Source organism: Solea senegalensis, linkage group LG5 (assembly GCF_019176455.1).
Source record: "Solea senegalensis isolate Sse05_10M linkage group LG5, IFAPA_SoseM_1, whole genome shotgun sequence".
Lineage (NCBI taxonomy): Eukaryota > Metazoa > Chordata > Actinopteri > Pleuronectiformes > Soleidae > Solea > Solea senegalensis.
Window position 1 is genome coordinate 23,833,521 of NC_058025.1, and position 17,564 is coordinate 23,851,084.

The 17,564-nt window shown below is 39.6% G+C and overlaps 1 protein-coding gene across 2 annotated transcripts; it reads right to left on the reverse strand.

Moving 5' to 3' along the window:
• Positions 1–227: 227 nt before the first annotated feature.
• On the reverse strand, positions 228–16,964 carry chfr (checkpoint with forkhead and ring finger domains, E3 ubiquitin protein ligase). Of its 2 annotated transcripts, XM_044025945.1 has the most exons (19): positions 16,716–16,964; positions 14,204–14,370; positions 13,323–13,437; positions 12,473–12,572; positions 12,125–12,234; positions 11,972–12,031; positions 11,692–11,889; positions 9,521–9,583; positions 9,201–9,366; positions 8,956–9,110; positions 7,524–7,686; positions 7,223–7,419; positions 6,984–7,100; positions 6,619–6,702; positions 6,329–6,399; positions 5,435–5,519; positions 4,234–4,341; positions 4,080–4,152; positions 228–2,798 (listed from the first exon to the last, which is right to left on the reverse strand). In XM_044025945.1, exons 3-19 carry the CDS (start codon positions 13,426–13,428, stop codon positions 2,756–2,758), a joined length of 1,899 nt encoding a protein of 632 aa, XP_043881880.1. In that variant the 5' UTR covers positions 13,429–13,437; positions 14,204–14,370; positions 16,716–16,964; the 3' UTR covers positions 228–2,755. The 2 variants fall into 2 exon arrangements, with proteins under 2 accessions (XP_043881880.1, XP_043881881.1); XM_044025946.1 differs by lacking the exon at positions 16,716–16,964 and having other exon boundaries at positions 14,204–14,809.
• Between the last annotated feature and the right edge of the window lie 600 nt (positions 16,965–17,564).

Genomic DNA, 17,564 nt, shown 5'->3' on the forward strand with positions numbered 1-17,564 from the left:
ATTTAAAATTTCTTATCACTGAAGTTTCCGCACCACACACCTGAGTCTCGACCATGACTGGCTTCTTACCTGGGTTGTGATCAGGGCCGTCGATGACCGCTAGTTGTGACGTGTATGGAACATCCTGTACAATACCTGCACGGCATAAACTCAGATTTCAGGTGAGCACAGATCAATGTGAACGTTAAAATAGTCACACAAAAAAAAGAAATGACAAAAAAGGCCCATTCTACTGCTATCTGTATTATTTTAATCTGTCAATGAAAACAGGCAGATCAGTTCCATTTCAAAGACAACTTTAGCATTGCTAATATAATACACAGGGTAAATAAGCATTTATCAAACAGTTGTTGCATGTGCCTAGTGCTACTCTATAGTGGATTATAGTCGAGACTCATTTTTGCATTGCATACAAGGTTCACGGGCACTGCGACGATCGTCACATATCAGCTTTGAACTGACGTGACTCTGGTGCCTGTTCAGTCTCCCACACACCTGGAAGCTGTGATGAGGTAGAACGAAACCTGCCTCTTCGGCGACTGCTGAGCAGCTTGATCCACGCATAGCGAGTAAATATTTGCCTCCACATACAACATAACCCTGCACATCCCACCCCGGGGAGAATGCAAAGCACTCCTCCAAAGCCTCTTTAATTCCAATCCGTGATTGGAGCGGCCGGAGGCTGCTGTTGGCTTAGGGTGCCCAGATCTCCTGGAAGGAATAATTAAAATCTAGCCACTCTGCTGGGGGATCGACCAGGCTTGTGCTGAGGGCCTGAGCCGCTAAGGAATGCCAATGTGAACCCACCATGACTGAGGGGGGCCAAAGAAAATAAAATACACCTAAACCACCCCATGCTAACCCCACAAATAAACTAAAGGAGCTCAGGCAGAGGCCAGGAAAGTGCCCATTCATAAACCAAGACTTAGAATGAAACTATGAGGAGCTCAATTCCAAAACAACACATAGTGTGTCAATGTCATTATGGCTGATGATACCAACACTACACTAGAAATGCTATTAATATTATCTTCCAGAAAAAAAGCATCTCTTTACATGATTAAAAATCTGATTAGACATTGAAGGAATATTGAGCTCCCGTACAGTGATTACAGACACTTCTTCCAGGATGTTGTTGTTTCAGACTGTGTACACTTAAAAGAAAATAACTCTTTCAATGTGTGTGAGAGACACATAATGTGCAAATACCTTAAGAGTCGTACAATACAGACACATCGAGCAATAAAAGACTTATTTTTAAAACAAACATTGACGTGTAAAACTAAACACACCGATACGAGCCGAGGCCTGACTTCAGAGTACGTCCTCCACTATTCTTCAAGTTCACCAACATTTTCTGTACACAAACAGTAATCCCTACAAAAAAACAACCCAAAATGACTCGTGTTCCAATTTACAACCAACAGCATCTTGAAGTAAAAAAAAACAAACAATACGTGGTAAGAGAAACCCTGAAGGTCGCGTCTACGTCAATACTGGTCGTGTGTGTTTGCGTGACGGGGACTTACTGACACCTGTTATAGTTACAGATGAGACGCTGATGTCCAGTGACACAGAGCCTCAAAAGAGCAGCTCTGCAAACTTGAGTAACCAGAGGAAAAATCTATTTTTCAATCTAGATTTAATCTCACTAAATTCAACACACTAACAGAAACTGAATAAATGTAAATTGATGCAAACGTGAGGTGAGCTGTGACAGTGTATATAATTAAAATCTAAATAACAACATACACTGTTGTGTTTGTATTGGCACACTTCCCTAAACTGTTACATATGAAAACTCTTACAAAAAGGAGCATCAGCTTCATGGCATTTTAACCATCCCTGGTCGCTTGAAGTGCAGTCTACGCTTTCTTCTCTTAGGTCGTCATGGAACAAATGCATTTTCCTTACAGCTTAGCCCTTACTACGCAGTTCTCAGAAAAAAAAAACGTCCTCGTCTAAATGACTTTAATCACCTTGGAGATGATTATCCAGAGCAAAGCATACAAAAGAGGCCCCGTGCCCTCTGACAGTATTACAACACATTGATTCCATTCCCACAGACGTGAAATCCCTTGCAAATATCACATGGGATTAAAAATCTACCCTAGTTTTGTGTGAGGAGCTTTAACATGGCTTTATGCCCTTACAAAACAGGAGTAGACCCTCAGAGGTGAGACGGGGTCTCTGAAGCTTTGATAGTTGTATTACTATTATAGTGCTATACTATTTTACTTTAATTATCATCAGATACTCTTTGAAGTCCTGCATTGTAACTAAAAAAAAAAAAAGAAATCCTTACAGAGTTGACAACTATAAATACATACAGTACATGGCCATTCTCCATCCAGATTGCCTCGATCGCTCTTAATGGAGAGGAAAACTTTATGTCGCACGGGCTGGAAATCAAATATACCAGGAAAACACCTTTTTGACCACCAACTCAACACAAATAAATTAAAACCATGCATGATTACCCGGTCAGTTATACTAATGCGTGAGCCACTATCTGAGCCCAGCCAGGTCTTAACTCCCTGCACCCTGAAATTAAAAGGTAAATGTAAATGTGCATAGAATTATTTCACACAGCCCTGTGTCGACTACTGTAAATGCATAATGATTGTTATGTCAGCATTAGGTTATTGCATATGGAAGGCAGTTAGCTAGATACATATGGACGCGAGTAAAAGGAACAAAAACGTATCTGATGTCCAAAGCACAAGACGCTCCGTAATCAAAGCGCACTGCTGTGTCAGTTCTTGAAACGCGTCTGCTCGCATATGTGGTTGAATTTTCTGAAAGACAAACAGAAGAGAGGAAAACACATCAATGAGGTGTTGAACGTAAAACAGCAAAAAAAAACATCTAGGATGTGAGATGACAAACTTCTTCTGGTCCTCAAACAGCAGCACAAGCACTCCTTCTAGTGGTGAAATACGTGAACTACAACTACTACTGTTCCATATCTCCCATCTCATGTTATGTGTGGAAATATTCGACAATTTATGTCTCCACATCCTAAAGGCTCAGCAGTACCATGTCACAAAAAACATTCAGTCCAGCTTACACAAAACCCTACAATATAAATATAATATATAATATATAAATATATAAAAAAATGTGCAGAAACTGCATAAATATATTTAATGTCAAGTAATAAAAAAAACCCAGTGTCTCTGATTCTATTTAACAACCAAGTAATTATTTGAATAATATTGAAATTTTTCTAGCATTTAAGCATAAGGTGATGGGCATTGCATCATTTATGATGGATAATAAAACCAGATGGAGGGGTCCATTGTTTACTGGTCACTATGGCTATTGGTAAACAAATAAGGAAAACAACTTGTTCATTCAGCACAAGAAAAAAAAAACCCTCAACATGTGAATATAATAAAACTTATGAGGGAACACTGAAAGGCACAAAGTGCCAGTGTTGTAAGGAGGATACGAGTTACTGTTGTGTTTTGTTTTTTTCTACCATGCAGCAAACAGAGGGCACGTATGCTCTCAGAGAATCAGGGTTCCAGGCTGTCCAGGACCAATTCCCTCGCATTCAAGGACAAATGTGCCGACACAGCTTAAGACGGGAGGGCAAATTGTAAGAGCCGCTTTGCCCATGGCGTCCACTTTCAAGTGATTGTTCTTGGGATCTTGGACAAGCCAGTCTTTGTAATTTTCTTTGGTGAGCCAGAGATCTTGGAATTTGCATTTCCCAGGCATCACACAGTTTGCTCCCTCTCGCTTAACGTTACTCGCTCATTGTTCTGCACGGAATCTCACGCCAACGGCAGAGAGAGAGAGAGCAAGAGACAGTGGACAGTGTCCTCAACACCGCTAGTAATATGACTCAACGTTTGTTCTGTGTAGTCTACGTACATCAAGCAATGCAGGGCATGAAACAGTAGGTGGCGTCATAACAAACAAGGCAGACATTTACCTAAATATCAACTTTCACGTCTTTCTTGCACACATTTCAAGCACTTTCAATGACCCTAAATTTAGGGCACAAATTTATAAGGATTTCAAGGGACCCATGGGAGAGCTTATTATATACGGTGTATAATAAGACTTACACTGCATGATGGGCCTTCACCTGCGTACGACAGTTGCGTCCCCAGTAACAGTCGGGACGAGATGTTACAGCAGCTGAGGGAAGAACATTAAAAGAAAACTGTGACTTCTTTTTGTCCAAAGAGCCTAAAAAGCTTCAATTTCCTTTTGTCTGACCTGGCAGTTCAGATGGAGGGATCTTCTGTCTGTACTGGTATGCCAGCTCCTTGAATGCTCGCAGGCCGCAGCACAAGCACATGACGGTGTTGGCAGAGATTCGGCAATCTGACACAGACAGAACAAAAGCACAATATGAACTGTGCTTATAGTACGACCTAAACTGCAGTGAATCGCCCGAATGCATCTGTTTATGTAACTGACAGGTTTGCGAGGTTGTGGTTTGAACCCTGTCAGTCTGTCTGTGTGTGTGTGTGTGTTGCAATTGTTTTCTCCTGGGTGGAAACACATCCCGCACCCTTTGTTGCGTGTCATGCATAACTGAGCAGGACATACATAAGCTGCTACTTTGCAACCTGTCGTAGATCAACTCACCACAACAGCGTAATGGAATACCGCAGATAGTGCTGACAAAAACATTTTTTAACAGCTTTGGAAAGCATTGCTGTGTGCTCATTAGAAGGGTCGGCATAGCACCATTATTTATCACTTAAATGAGGATCATTTTAAGGTGTTTACCCAATCAGTTTTGTCATTGGTAAGTCTTATTTTGTTCCAGCTTGTTTAGATAAATTTTCCAGTCGAGAAGAAAATAAAGGAGATGTGAAGCATCTGTTCAGGACTCCGCCTCATCCTTTTCAATTCAACATTTTTCTTTAATCTAATGGCGCGTTTCCACCAGCTCTACTAACCTCGCCTCGGCTCGGCACGGCATGGCACAGTTAAGTTACATTTCGTGGTTCTAAGTGTGCTGATTAGGTACTATGTGTGACGTCACCAGACTGCCGGCCACTGATTGGTCAGAGTGCCGTCACAGGAAGAGACATCCAACACCAAAATCAAGCCGAACAATGCCGAACTGTAGATCAGTTATAAAGACTTAACAATCCTAATAACGTGGATTAATATCCAACAACTACAAGGGAAATGTCTAAAATCTCAATATTTAACAGAGGAGTCTGATCTCTGCCCGGCATCACAAACTCTGCCGCTGCATTTCAGTCCAGTGACTGTGTCAAATGGAGTCTGTGCTCCGGTCATGGCGGAAGTACTGAACAAATATTTTTTATTAACTGATTCTAATGATTCCGTTACACTGCAAACAACTGCTTTACAAGTCACTAGTCACTTGTTGAGATGCCGTGCCGTATCGTGCCGAGGCGAGCCAGGACCATAGTGGAAAAGGGCCATAAGTGCTCACCTGTCAGACGGTAGTTATCCTGCAAACCCTGCACAGCCTCCTGAAGAACATCTCTCCATGACTTCCCTTTGGAGGACAAGTAGTTCTGGCGGAGGGAAGGAACATTTCACATGACAGTGAGCATAGATGTGTATTTCAAGCATCTCTTTCAGTCATACAGCATCTCAGTGGACTCAGTTTGTCAGTGTCGGTTATTTCCAGTGGAGTCAAACATTAAATGGCATTTTCTTTTATTCAACAATGATAAATATATATGAGAAAGTCAAGGAGAAATGTATTCAACATAAATTAATGCATCAGTTTTGTTTTACCTTTGCTAATGTCCCTCACTCACACACAGGAACATTTATACATGCTATTGGAAAGTGTGAGCAGGTTTACCCTTTATGGAAAAGAGGACTGGGAAACACATCAAAGAACAATTTTGTTGTGAGAAAAAGTCTGGTTGGTCACAGCTGCCTGAAAGATCTTTTGAGTGCGGAAGAATTGTCAAAAACATTTCAATGAGTGAGTGCTTCTTTCTGCCCCTTTTTCCAAGATAACTTTCACTTTCGATATCTGGCAGTTACTCAACTGTTTAGAAATTTCCAGTACTGAGAAGCTGATGTCACAAACGTGTGACGCGCTGGTGAATCTCGTCTGTGATTGGTCGTTCCATTTAAACTGCAGCCATTGCTGCCTGTCCTGATCTACTGGTACTGATTATGAAACTTTTTGTAAGTACTATTCACATACACACACTCGCATTTATAAACATAGGGCCCAGGTGGAAAAATACCGGAATTCCCCTTCAATTCGAATTTTAAAAAAAAGAAAGAAAGAAAGAAATACCAAAAAGAAGGTGAATATAATAAAATATAATATAATAAAACATCAAAATTAGGTCCATCTTACCTGGAGGATCTCTGATTCATAGTTATTGTTGTTCAGCACTCCGTCCAAACACTTGTCCGTCAGATTGAGCTCTGCAATAAGGAAGAACCACATTTTCAACTACGAATCATCATCATTAAAAACTAAAAATGTTTTACTTTGACACGATTGAAAAAAATTTTGGACCTCAATTTAGAGAATATCGATACCAGCTGAAGCACAGCCACACCTACTGAACAGATACATACTAACAATAAGGGTAAGAGTTGAGATTCCACCAGAAGAGTTGCTCTGCTGAGGCTGATACGTACCACTGAATCGAGCCAGGCAGCCTTGACAGCGAAGCCCCTGGCAGCCCCAGTACATATGACAGAAAGGAAGCTGGCACAGCATACCTGCCAACACAGACACTACCCCGTGAATATGAGGTGTATAATGTAGTTTGTGCTAAAAATCTATGCATGAATGAGAATGGAAAGCAAAGTTGCACCATTACGATCCGGTGATTTGTACATCTGACTTGTAATATTTATGAATTTAGTGTAGTGTGTAATTTTACCATTTTAGTCTGATACCACAAGGGAGGGATGGATTATTTTGGTACTATTCCTATCCCGATCTCAAAAAAATTACATAAAATGGAAAATACGGCTTAATAAGTTCAGGGAGCACTCACATTGTTGAGGAGGGACCTGCTGGCTGTTCTGCTCTGTGTGTCTGTCTGGCATCGGCGAGAGGCAGCAGGTGCAGAGGACATGGCAGCCCTGAGGGGGGCAGCAGAACTCCTGAGGAGCTGCAGACAAGTCATGAAGCAGGCAGGGACGCTTTCAGACGGGTGCCAAGATGTGTACAGCGCACAACAGTGAAAAGTTTACTTTTCGCTCGTAACCTTCCTTTCTGCTCAGTCATAATCACCTGAGGGGACATCAGAGGATGTTGAAGGCTGCTCCGCTGCAGACTTGGCAGACCCTTCCTCAGTCGCTGGTTTGGGTGAAGCAGGTGTAGGTGGAGGAACTACCCCAGCGAACCAGTAGTTTGAACCTGTAGGAAACAGCAACTGACTGACGTCCCCCCTGTAGCCAGGACACTCCCGGCACAGCACAAGAGGCTGACTGAAAAAAACAAAAGGGGAAAATGATCACGATTAGAGAATTTTAATAACAGCCTTTTAAGGACACATGATTGGAAATATTGTGTTTCCTAATGTTATTTATACCTAATATCCGAGGAGTCACTGTCATTGTCAGAGAGCTCATAGAGGTAATCTGAACTGCCCTCCTCATCGGAGAAAGAGCGCTCCACTTTTGGCTGCAACATGTCCTGAGTTATCTTGTTACGGCTGTCCATGCTCTTCAGATCCTCCTTACTGCGACACTTCTCTGCGGGACACACAAACACAAATAAAATTGATATCTTGCCAGATACAGAAGAAGCTAGCACTTAAAGTCCTGATGGTCACTCGTCAAGCGGCTTTGTCTTCTTAGGTCATGGCACAGATGGAAGAATATGTGTTGTCTGCTGCCAGGTAGTTCTTTCATTTTCCCTTTTTCAGTGACAAATACAGACGACTCCATCTGCTTGGAAAATTACTTTCCTCTCACACAGGAGAACAAAGCACATGTCAGTTGTTTGTTGGCTGTAGTTGATGCGGTGTGTGCAACTGCAGTATTCTTCCCCTGACACATCAACTGAGGCTGCATTGCTGCATTGCTTCGCCGTGAGTCGACCCTTTAGGTCATAGGTCACTAATAGGCGGTTAATGAGTTTTAATCAGTTGTGGCGGAGATAAAATTTTGACCAGCGACTCTTTCCCTGACAGTGTTTCTACCGTTTCTACACACTACTTATTGAAAGGGACATCTTGCCGGTCTCTGATTGGCCAGTAATAGTCAGCCAATCACAGGCAGAGTAGGATGGGCCTTCATTGAATAGAGGCACGGAAAACAGCGGGCACTCTGGACAGTGGTGGTGACAGAATTGAGAAGACAAGAGAGAGAGAAAAGTGGCGAAAGTGTGAGTCAGTGTACCATGGCTTGTCGAAATGGCGCAAAGGTTGACAACGAAAAGCGGGCTTTTAATCTGGAATGTACTGAGGCGTTCATGGTCATCCTTCCCTGAGGAAGCTCCTAACTGCTGAGTTTCATCTGCTCTGAGACAGTGGCAGTGGATAAAAGAGGGGATGTGAAACGCCACTACAAATTATTACTATAATTATATTATTATTATTATTATTATTATTATTATTATTGTTGTTGTTGTTATGAAAGTGATTATTATTTAAAGAGCTCAGTTGAATGTCCAATTTACTTTGCTTTTACTTTTGTTATTTATTTTGCCTATTATTTATTATTCCTCCAGATTTGCACTGAAAATAAATATTGTTTAAATTGAATTACAGCTTTCTTCCTTTGATTTGAGTCCTTGACGTCACACAGTGCAGGTATTGATACAATGTCAATGCTACTTATACATAACTTAATTGAAATGTATAACTAAATTATAATGCATTATAAAAACATGATGATGCTGCGGACCTGTACATGAGAACATTCTCTCTATCTGGACCTCCTTAAATCATAATTGGCTGCTCCAGGTGGTGTGTGTCCTGGGCTTAAGAAACTGATGAAATGATTTGGATCAGTTCAAACCTGGATGCTGGATGAGGTAGGCCTCTACAAGGTTGTTGAGCATGTGGTTCTTGCGTATCCTCTCCACAGGACACCGGCAGGTGGGGCAAAGCGAAGAACGCTCCATCCAGCCTGAGTAGCAAGCAGCACAGAAGACGTGCATGCAAGGCTGCAAACTGAAGCAAAGACAAAACTTTCAGAACTTAACTTGGAAAAACACGTCCGAAACGTCTGAAACATTGATCTAATACCCAGTGAGATTTTACCTGACACAGTCGTGCAGCAGGTCCTGACAAATAACACACGTCAGAGTCTCCTCCATCTTGTCCGTTTTAATTGATTCCACATGAGGTTTGGAGTTCACACTTCCCTTTATAGCACTGACAACTTCTGAACTGGAGGTTTGTGGCAAACTCGCATCATGATTGTGATCTGTAAACACAAACACTGTACATTACATCACACACATGAGTTTTTGGGAGTCTTCTGGTTTGACACACAGAAACCAGGCCGGTTGAAACAAAAGCTCTAAAAGTCTTAAAAAGATTTTAAACTAATGTGAAAATTAATAGGAAGATAAACGAACCATTATCCTTTTTCCTCCGCTTGCTTTCTGGCTCCATGTTGTGCAGGTCCTCTTTAACTTGGTCTAATAAAGCAGATGAACAGACCGAGGTCAAGTCATGGTGTTAATACTTCGTCGTACATTGGTGTAGAAGAATTGAATTGATATAGTTCAGAAAAGGGATTGTTCATTGCTCATTACAGCAGCTGCAGCATGCAAAGTAGGGGAAGAAGGGTTTGACTAGTTAAAGTAGATATAAATTCTGATATAAAATAATTTCTCAGCTCGTACATCAAACAACACTCTGTCCCATTAAAGATCTCACATTTTCTGATTGTAGTCGTTTTGTAATCTTGCCCCCAACCCTCAATGGAAAGTCAGTAGAAAATGAATGATCTGCCCCCTTGTGGTCCCAGGAGATTATTGCTTTTTAAGAGCTCAGTCGACCACCAGCCTTTGCATCTTGTATCCATCATTTCTGTCACTTTTATTGATGTGGCTGTATCACATTGACAGAGGCTTGTGTAACAGAGAGAGCAGTAGTACATTTGTTATTTTTATTTTTATATTATTTCTGCTTGCACAACACATAATCATGGGATGTTTGACAAATGTTTGGCTGCAGCTACTTACAGACAAATGTTTCTTTTAAGCTGCTCTTGTCTCAGCAGCACAGTACCAAGTATGATAGTGTATATTCATATACAACAGCTTGGTAATGTATTTATGTATAGCTATAACACACAGGGGGACAGTGACCAGAGGTGCTGGTTCCACACAAGGAGCTATTTCTGAATGAATATGAAAGCAGTTTTATAACAATAGCATTCAAGACAAAGCACAGGAAGGAAAAACAAAACACAAAGGCCATTTACTTCATCACTGAGCAGATATATTGAACACAGGGCAGGAGTGTGGTGCCAGAATCTGACTCAGCTAAATTGTACAATCTGACATTATTTTGTTACCATGTTTATTACCAAACATAATGGTAACCAAAGGTGCTGATAATTAAATTTGATTTAATTTAAATTGAAGCACGCAAACACAGATTTGTGCAACTATTCCTATCAGGGCACTGCAAAGCATTATCCCTAACCTTAACCGTGATCAGTTAATGCCCAACCCTGACCTTAACCAGTTCAAATCTTAGCCAAAACTGGCCCTGACAAGGTCAGTGTTTATGCCAGGAAAGGTTCAACAGGTAACAAATATAAGTACATACATCTTCTACAAGTACTACATCTTCAGACACTTAACCATTCTAACTCTAATCACAAAAGGACCTCTAAAGTTGTGAGGACCAACCAAAATGTCCTCACAAAGTTTTGAATCAAAATGTGTCCTCAAAGCCAGCAACTGCTACTACTACTACTACACGCACGCACACACACACACCACAAAATGAAATTAAAAGCGAAAGCACTCAGAGAACACCAAGGCCACTCCTTAACCGAACAACAATTCTATTTATACCCCTAAAAGTAACCATTTCCTCAGAAATAAGAACGACTGGTCCTGACAGGTCATTGTTTATGGCAGGAAAGAACCTAAAATCCCAAAATCAAATTTTTTTTTTCCTTGGGCTACAACTTACATCCTGAGAAAATGGAATCAAAAGCTGTTTTTAACTTTTTCAGTTCTGCTGCTCAGAGACAGACAGACAGACAGACAAACTGCTACACAAGCACAATAACTCTGTCAGTCAGACAACAGAACCACAGTGACCTGGATGTTAAAGAAACTTTAAAAAACTTGCTCTTGTCTCAGCAGCACAGTACCAAGTATGATAGTGTATATTCATATACAACAGCTTGGTAATGTATTTATGTATAGCTATAACACACAGGGGGACAGTGACCAGAGGTGCTGGTTCCACACAAGGAAACTATTTCTGAATGAATATGAAAGCAGTTTTATAACAATAGCATTCAAGACAAAGCACAGGAAGGAAAAACAAAACACAAAGGCCATTTACTTCATCACTAAGCAGATATATTGAACACAGGGCAGGAGTGTGGTGCCAGAATCTGACTCAGCTGAATTGTACAATCTGACATTATTTTGTTTATTACCAAACATAATGGTAATTAACAAAAATAATTTGAATAAATGTGTTGTAATATGACAGATACATGTTTAGGCCTCGTCTACGGCTCATCTCTATATCAGTGTATTAGCAGAGAACCTACCGGAGGCAGAAGAGGCTGGCGTTGCCATGAATCCAGAAGTGAGAGGGCCTTCGATACAGAAGTGAGAAGTTGAGGTGGATGGCTGAGGTTCCGCCTGGGCTGGGTTACAAGGAGCCTTTGTGAGCATTACTGGCTCCACAGAGAGCAACATGTCTGAAGCTGGAACAAGAGCAGGACTGTGGGCCGATCTCTCCATGTCTGAAGTTCAGATAAAGAGCAGTGGGGAGTCAGTCAGGCATTAATGAAGCTGAATAAAGGTGGTTGAAATCAGACTGCTTACCATAATTAGGTTGTGAAATAATAGGCTCTGTTTTGATTGAGTGGAAAACATAAGCAATATCTGCATGGTGACAGGAGAGAAGGTTGTCAAATTGTATGTCTTTTAAACGCATATCTGTTGTTATTGTCATAGCTAACAATATGAACTACTTACTTTGTTCTGGTTCACTTTTCCTATAAACAAAGTAGATGACATCACCATTCTGCAGCATGTAAGTTTGCTTCTTGACCAGTTTGGACATGTTAATCACTGTGCCATTGGTGCTACAAACAAAGAAAACGGTCAATTATGTGTCACTTTACACTTAAAAGGTTTGTTGTGTTTGCTCAAAGAGATATGTCTAACGTCTAAATCAATAGTGGACCACAGACCTTGTATTATTTAGCTCAATCAATTAGCATGCACCTTAATCCACCAGGATGTTAATTAACACATGACGCATGCAACACTTGTGAACTGCGGTTTGGTAAAACTGATAGGTAAACATTGAGCACACAGTACCTCATGTCTTCAAGCCACACCAGCCCTGAGCTTTCATCTTGTACAATTTTGCAGTGTTCCCCTGAGACCAGTTTGCTGGCTGGAAATGACAGATAACATCCTGGCAACACAATAATAGAACACCATGAAAACACAAAATTGTGAATAAGACGGGTTACTAAACCTCTGCTTACTCTATTTTTCCCTTGTCAAGCTCTTTATTTACCTCACCATGTTAAAATATGCATCTGATTACAATCATAGCAACATGTCTTTATGTTGATTTCCCTCCCAAAACAAACTCTCGGCTGATAAATTGTCACAGTTCTACATTTTCAGCCTAATAAATCAAATGAAATACATGAAAATTAAAGCTGGCACTACTGAGATTCACCTGAAAGCACGTTGCCATTACATTATTTCAGACCCATCAATGCCCAGACATAAGCTATAAGCTAACCAATTAATGCTGGTTGCTTTGCATTGCAAAAAAGCAGACCTTCAAAAGGCTCTCAACAAAGCAGACACTGGGGGGAATATAGGACTAACTTTCTCTTAAGCAACACCCATACAAAAAAATCTACTTAATATTCCACACGCATGTTCTCAATGGACGCCTTTTGTTATCATCACAAGGGGCTGTCTAAGTTTGGTGCACTAAAAAAGGCTTTGTGTTTTCAAGGGGGAGGTTTGTAAAGGCTCCAGACACTGACAGCAGACACTATGCTGCAGACATGGTTGATTTTTGTTGGGGGGGCTACACAGCACTCTGGGTGTTTTAAAGCAGGATGACACATGAATGGTTTTATGAAATAAGATATATAGTGAATCTTTTAATCTGTATAACATTACATGACCCAAACTAACTGACCTGTTTTTCTGCCCACTGTGCATTCCTTGCTGAAAAGCAGGACAGTTTCACTGGAGTCAACTTTGACCAGCTTCCCCCATGGACGTCCTCTCCTACAGCTGTCCATCTCTCTCTTCTGTAAGAAATGATAAGAGAAAATGCACTCAAGATTCTAAATTACATACTCCAGTCAACAAGTGTGACGGTGTATGTATGGTGGGGTTTATCAATAAATGTATTGGGTCAATAATCCAGTTTGAATGGTTCTCATGGCAGATGGAACTTATTTTGTAGTCGTTGTAATTTTATACATAATATGCATTTATACTTCAGGAGAAATGTAAAAAATATTCTAAAATGTCATGGACCAAAACACTGACATCATTAGTCTTGGTAAGTTCATTTAATATTATTAATTGTAAGTTTGGATATTTCGTGTATAAAATATGCCGAATTCACAAGTGCACTTGACGGATCCATAAACGATTATGATTACCGTTCCACAAAAACTACATTTACTGAAATAATCACCGAACTCATAAAAGTTGAGCAGTTCCTAACGAAGTTTTGTAAAAGAAGCCAGTGGGTTAAAGTCTGCCACCCAGACCTCGCTGAGCTTGTCTTTCTCTGAACCTATAGTCTGACTTTGTCATGTAATAATTCGGAAAACACCGAGTTTTATACTCGTAAGACAACAGTTCACCATACAATAGCATCGGTATTTATAATGGAGCCCTTCACGTAAACACACAACTTCGCTCAATAATAACACTAAGCTAGCGCGACTGCTAACATTAGCAACGCACCGTAGCAAGTATCCGACATAAAACAGAGAGAACACAGCGACCACAGGGGTTGTATGCGACGTTATGTCTGTGTCAGGTGTGAAACGGTTCATTTACCGTCAAAAGATGAGTTCGTTGCCCCAGTAGCTGAGAGTACGACCACCTCCTCTCCTCATGTTCCAGCTATGTGAACAAGATGCACTCACTTCCTGCCAAAGAGCTCAGGGTTGACAATATCAGCTGATGGAGGAGGGGCAGCAAAAGTTCATGTGCTGAGGCTGAAGCTGCGAAAGCAACAAACCAAGCAAAAGCATCTTCATCCTCATCCTCCTTCACACAACTGCGACACCTGCTAATACAGCAGGTGTCATATGTACGTTAAACCTCGTTAAAAGATCATGATTATACTAAATAATATCCAGTTGTGTATAAGTAACCAGAAAATTACTTTGGTAGAAGTTGAAGTCACTTTTTACAATGTTGTATGTACTTAAATACCAAAGGTGCTGATACAAAACGTACAGAAGTAAAAGTATTATAAAAGTGAGGAGCTATGGTGGCTCTGTGGTACAGCGAGTTGTCGCTCAACCAAAGGTTGTGGGTTCAATTCCTGGCTCTGCTAGTCTTTATGTCCTTGAACAAGATCTCTTAACTCCAGGTTGAAATGTGTGATGGTGAAAACTATTTATTTAGGTAATGTAGTGGAGTAAAAGTAGCTATAAATGTAGAATAAAGTACAGATATGTGAACTTTGTACTACAGTAACAAAGTATTTGTACTTTGTTATATTACACCACTAATAATATCATAATAAAAGCAAGCGAACAAAATGGGGAATATTATCTGACTCACCTCTAAGCAGAAATATGTCATGATACATTAGATTTGTTTCCCTTCTTTCAATAATTTTAATTTAAATTGTTGAAAGTGAAGGATATGGAACACAATAAACAGAACAGGTGTGGGTTTTTTTTGTTTAATTTTCTGTGGAAATTGTAATGTGTAATGCAAATTGGTCTTTATTTGTTTATTCTACTTTTAAATGATTCAAATTGAAAGCATAATTAATTAAATTTGATTTAATTTAAATTGAAGCACGCAAACACAGATTTGTGCAACTATTCCTATCAGGGCACTGCAAAGCATTATCCCTAACCTTAACCGTGATCAGTTAATGCCCAACCCTGACCTTAACCAATTCAAATCTTAGCCAAAACTGGTCAACCTTGACCTCAACCTAACTACAATTCAAATCTTAGCCAAAACTGGCCCTGACAAGGTCAGTGTTTATGCCAGAAAAGGTTCTAAACAGGTAACAAATATAAGTACATACATATTCTACAAGTACTACATCTTCAGACACTTAACCATTCTAACTCTAATCACAAAAGGACCTTTAAAGTTGTGAGGACCAACCAAAATGTCCTCACAAAGTTTTGAATCAAAATGTGTCCTCAAAGCCAGCAACTGCTACTACTACTACACGCACGCACACACACACACCACAAAATGAAATTAAAAGCGAAAGCACTCAGAGAATACCAAGGCCACTCCTTAACCGAACAACAATTCCATTTATACCCCTAAAAGTAACCATTTCATAGGTCATAGGAAAGAACCTAAAATCCCAAAATCAAATTTTTTTTTTCCTTGGGCTACAACTTACATCCTAAGAAAATAGAATCAAAAGCTGTTTTTAACTTTTTCAGTTCTGCTGCTCAGAGACAGACAGACAGACAGACAAACTGCTACACAAGCACAATAACTCTGTCAGTCAGACAACAGAACCACAGTGACCTGGATGTTAATGAAACTTTAAAAAAAAAAAGTAAATGTAGTTTTCTTTTGAATGCATCGCTCTGACTGCAGTCCATATCACATTTAAAGCATATCCGGATTGATTTGTTTAAATAAAACTAGTTGTTCAGTAGTTATGTTAAGTTTTTACTACATATTTATATTTGGTTAAATGCTTTGTTATACGATCTGTTTGGTAAGATGCTTTGCGATTTCATAGTTTTGTTTTATATTGTGGTAACCAATTTTTGAATTCATTGTCACCAAACTGATTTTATTAGCTCAAGTTGAAGTGTGACTGTTTGTGGTAACTTGTGGGTTTTAAGTCATTTTTGAATTAGCATAAGTAATTTTTTTCTTCATTTGCTTTAAGAAAAATTCTATTTAATTAAACTGTTTACAGTATGGTAGTAGACATAGATGTCCTGAACACAATGGAAACATTTGCTTATATCACAAAGTTGATAATATTTTTCGATTACAATGTGTGACTTTTAATTTGAAAACATTATTCAGTAAAAATGTCTGATTTACAGCATGGAAGTAGCCATAGATGTCCTGAACCCACAAAGTATGGACAAGTATAATAAAGAACAAATCTGGACTTTTACATTTTGTTTCAAAAATTATACAGCAGAAAGGATTTACAGTACACTATCAGATATCAATGTAGGCTATACAGTACTTTGTACAGATGTCCGATTAATAGATCTCTGAAACATAGCTGCGAGAATTACTTTCATACGTGTACACAGATACAGTGATCTGAGTGTTTTATTTTGAAAATCGGATGTAGATGTCCTTTCAATCAGCTTGACTGGACGCTTTTTACCGTAAAACCCTTTGTAATTCGGGCGTCAGATGTTTGACCATGGAGAAACGAGTGTCGAATAGCCTGACCGTAGTTGTTTACTCTTAGCTTCCGTCGTCTTCCGCGAACACGTTTTACAGCGCCTTGTTTTACTTTCTTATATGACGTAACCACATAATAAATGTGGTCCTCTATTCTCAAAAACGCTTAAAACATGTCGTATTTAACTTTTCAGCGACCTCTCCATCTCACAACTTCCACTTCTGTCACGTGACAGTTTCTTCTTCGTCTTCTTTTTTTGAGGTTTAAGGGCGGTAGGCAAACAACGACTTGGTGCATTACCGCCGCCATCTGGCATGGAGTGTGGATCAAAATGTTGGCAATTCTACCACTGCAAAAAACAAAAACACCATCTTTTCTCTCTCTCTCTCTCTCTATATATATATACATATGTATATATATATATATATATATATATATATATATATATATATATATATATATATATATATATATATTTATATATATAGCTACTTAGCTTTAGTTTAATGATGCTCTTCACTTCCATTTGGCTTGATTTAATTGCTATAGTGCACAGTCCTCAACTTCATCTTTTGACAGTCCACACAGTTTTTTGGAGAATCAGATTTGTTGTTGAAACCTGCCCATTATCCTTTGGCATAGGGAATGTCAGGGAAGTACCTTAAATATGAACATAATTGCGTCGTTAATTTCTGAGAGGAAAAGCGTAGCTTTCATAATACATAACAAACCTAAATACACCCAGTATCACTCAAGTGAACTAAGTGAAAGCAATTCATTTGAAAAACTGTTTCAAATGTTTGACAAATAAAGCAGTAAATGAACCAG

Coding starts and splice junctions, on each gene's coding strand:
- chfr (XM_044025945.1), bottom strand. CDS start 13,428: ATGGACAGCTGTAGGAGAGGACGTCCATGGGGGAAGCTGGTCAAAGTT. Junction 12,573..13,322: donor CACAGTGGGCAGAAAAACAG/GTCAGTTAGTTT, acceptor TTGTGTTGCCAG/GATGTTATCTGTCATTTCCA. Junction 6,703..6,983: donor GCAGGTCCCTCCTCAACAAT/GTGAGTGCTCCC, acceptor CTGTGTTGGCAG/GTATGCTGTGCCAGCTTCCT.